The following is a 3,746-nucleotide window of genomic DNA, read 5'->3' as shown; positions in this document are numbered from 1 at the left end:
CATGTTTGGTTGAAAAATTGATCTTTTTTAGTCCAAAATGCAACTATTTGGTTGAAAATTTGTTATTTTCTTTTGGTGGAAAATTAAATTCTTGACTGAAAATTTAAATATTCCATTTTTGGTTGACTGTTTTTTTTCTTTCAGTTGAAAATCCATGTATTTTGTTAAAAATTCTTATTGAAAATGGAATTAAGCCAATTGAATATTCCCTCCTTTTAGTTCAGATTTTATCTCTTCAGTTGAACATTTTTTTGTTAACTGAAAATTTAAATAACTCAATTTTTGACAATTGATCTTTTTTAGTTGAAGATTCATGTAGTTGAAAATATGTTTGAATTAAAAATTTTAATATTTCATGTTTCGTTGAAAATTATTATTTAGATGAAAATTAAATTATAGTTAATTCGAAATTCAACTATTTTATTCCAGTTAAAGATTCATGATTTTAGTTAAAAATTGATCATTGCGGTTGAAAATTAATATTTTTTATTTGAAAAATAAACTATTCCATTTTTGGTTGGAAATTTATCTTTTTTGGTTCATAATTGAACCATTTCGTTGAAAATTAATCTTTTTGGTGAAAAATTCATCTATTGCAGTTGAAGATTCATAATTTTAGTTAAAAATTCTTCATTCTGGTTAAAAATTAGTATTTTTTATTTGAAAATTTCGCTATTCCATTTTTAGTTAAAGGTTTATAATTTTTTGTTCTCAATTTAACTATTTCGTTGAAAATTAGTATTTTTTATTTGAAAATTTAACTATTTCATTTTTGGTTAAAAAATTATCTTTTTTGTTCACAATTTAACTATTTCGTTGAAAATTAATCTTTTGGTTAAAAATTCATCTATTCCAGATGAAGATTCATCAATATTTAATTTTTTTAAATTAATTGCTTTAACATAAAATTTGACGATTCTTTTAGGTCAAAAACTGATAATTTAAGTCCAAGATTGAACTATTTTGTTAAAAGTTATTATATTTTGATTTGAAAATGTAATATTTTTACTCGAATATTTATCAATTTGAAGCGGTTTTAATTGAATTTAATATAGTACGCACATTAATTTTACCTAAATATAGACTGAATTGTATAAGAAACTAAAAAAAGAGTTTGTTTGAATTATTTATGAAATTCATGGACTTTCGAGAATTAAAAAAAAATAACTGGAAAAACGGGAAAAGTCATGGAATTCGAAAAAATTACTGGAACTTTTTTAACCGTCTCTGTTTTAAAGTCTTAATAATTTAATATTTTATAGCAAAATTTATATTTAAAAATTGAAAAAGAAAACCTAAGCAAAATGTAAATAGAACACAAAGGGTCAGAATTAAATAAAGAGAAATGGAAGATTCAATAAGAAAAGCAAAAAGAACTGGAAGATGTTAAAGAAGAAATTCGTGAAATGATTAAATTTTGATAAAATTTAATGTAGACAATTTTCTTAGTTCTTGCGATCTAAAAGTTTTATTTTAATTTGGTTATAAATTACAGAGTTTTTCTTTAGATAAGTATTATTTTCAAATGTAATCCTAATCATTGTAGAAATAATTCGATTATAATTGTTCTTAAAGTAAAAACCAAAAATAATATGGTTATGATCACAGAATACTTTTTTTTTTAACTTTGATACAATTGTTAAAAATTGTTTTGAATTTAATAAAACTTATTAATAAACCATTATCGTTGCATTATATATATTTTTTAAATTCAATTTAATTGGCTGAATTTAAAAAAAGTAGACCTGGAATTTTGTTTCAAAATATTCATGGAAACCCTGGAAAAGTTATGAAATTTGGTAACTAGACTTTTGTAGCAACTCTGGCTTTATAAATTAAACATTAATTGAATCTCTAAAAACTTTTTTAAAAAGACATGATTTTTAAAAATAAAATCGCAGTATTCGAGCTAGGAAAATAAAGATTTCTTAAATAATGTGGATTTTTTTACAGGAGAACGAATGTTTTCAAGAAGCACTTCGTTCGACACAGCGAAAGCTTTTAAAAGTCAATAGAGATAAGAGTTTTCTGCTCGATAGACTACTTCAGTATGAAAAAGTTGATGCTTCCTTCAGTGAAAGCGACGAAACAGAGTCGTCGGAAGACGAAATGGCGAGAATCGATACGCCAAAGAGGTTTGTTTTTCAATCTATCACTCACTACTTGCCTCACGGTTGTATTTTATTATTTAACAGGGTGTCCGGCGACCTTGAAATCTTTGAAAATCTGTAATCCTGCTTGTTTTTTGAATCCTGAAAACCTGGAAATATTGAATTTTTACACGAGTGCCTTAAAATACATTTTTTTTCTTTTAAAACAATTATTTTATGGAAATGCAAAAAGTAATTTAAATCTTTTAGTAAGAAAGATCTCGTTTAGACGAAATCCTGCTATTGAAATTTTTTTATTTATCAAGATATAATTTATCTTTTACTCATTACAGAATAAATCAAGAGATTTTTAGGCTTTTTTTGTTGACTTTATCAATTATTTTATAGATTTAAATGAATAGAGTTTAATATTTTGAATAATTCTATAATTTTTTTATTTCCTTTCTGCCAATATAGGTTACTGAAGTATAAATCTCGTTTTTAGCCTAAAAAATGATTTTTTTTAATTTCAAAAGATTTTAAGGATTTTAAAGATTTGAAAAAGGTATAAGTAAACCAGATTTCAAAGATTTAAAAATATTTCGAAGATTTGAAACGATTTCGAAAGGTTTCAAACCATTTTAGAAGATTTGAAAAGATTTAAAATAATTCAATAATTTGAACGAATGAACAAGATTTCACAAACAAAGATTTAAGAAAATTTTCACAAATATTTCAAATTATTTCAAGAATTTCAATTATTTGAAAAAAGTGTGTACACCAGATTAAAAAGATTTCAAAATGATTTCGAGAATTGCAAAAGATGTGTAAACTCTCAAAAGATTTCAAAGATTTACCATTTTTTTTAAAGTTTATGGTAAACCAGATTTTTAAGATTTTAAAAGATTTTACACAGATTAAAAATATTTTAAAGATTTTAAATAAATACAATAGATTTCATAAACATTTATCAAAAATATTTCAAAAGAATACAAGGATTCTAAAAGATTTCAAAAGACGTTTTTTTCCCCCATATTTCAACGATCTAAAAACATTTCAAAGAATTTAAACGATTTCAACTGTTCCAATTATTTCAAACGAATTTGAAAGATTTCACCAATATTTTAAAGATATTAAACTATTTCAAAAGGTTTCAAAAATTTTGAAAAGATTTCAATGATTTCCATGATTTTAAACTGACACCAAAGATTTCGAAAAGAAAGGTGTAAAAAAGCTTTCACAAATATGTAAAATATTTCATAAAAATATTTAAAGATTTTACAGAAATTCCAAGGTTTCACAAAGATTTTAAAAGTACTTCCAAAATTTCATAAAAAATGCAAAGAATTAAAAAAAATTTCACAGATTCAAAAGATTTCAAGGATTTCAAATATTGTAAAATGATTTGATGAAACAAATCAATCCTTTCTTCGACCGTTGATATTTATTGATTTCAAATCGTAGATTTCAAATTATTTTCGTCCGTCCTAACCTACGTCAATTTTGTTTTTCTCGTACAATTTTAAAAAATGTAGTGTAATCGATTGAAGTCTCGAAAAAATTTTTTGAGACCACAAAAAATGACTAAATTTTAATTAATTTTCTTAAAACTATTGACTGAAATGTTCCTTTTTTTTTTTTTTTTTTTTTTTTTTT

At 23.2% G+C, this 3,746-nt stretch overlaps 1 protein-coding gene across 1 annotated transcript in view; it reads left to right on the top strand.

Annotated features, from left to right (window-relative positions):
* LOC117169151 overlaps positions 1-3,746 on the top strand; it is a 32,694-nt gene that overhangs the window by 7,429 nt on the left and 21,519 nt on the right. The window contains exon 3 of the mRNA XM_033355366.1: positions 1,954-2,135. Within this exon, the coding sequence (XP_033211257.1) occupies positions 1,954-2,135 (182 nt within the window). The remainder of the gene's footprint in view (positions 1-1,953; positions 2,136-3,746) is intronic.

This window comes from Belonocnema kinseyi, chromosome 1, assembly GCF_010883055.1.
Source record: "Belonocnema kinseyi isolate 2016_QV_RU_SX_M_011 chromosome 1, B_treatae_v1, whole genome shotgun sequence".
Lineage (NCBI taxonomy): Eukaryota > Metazoa > Arthropoda > Insecta > Hymenoptera > Cynipidae > Belonocnema > Belonocnema kinseyi.
The sequence above is the reverse complement of the archived record's forward strand: the minus strand, read 5'-3'. Positions and strand labels throughout refer to the sequence as shown.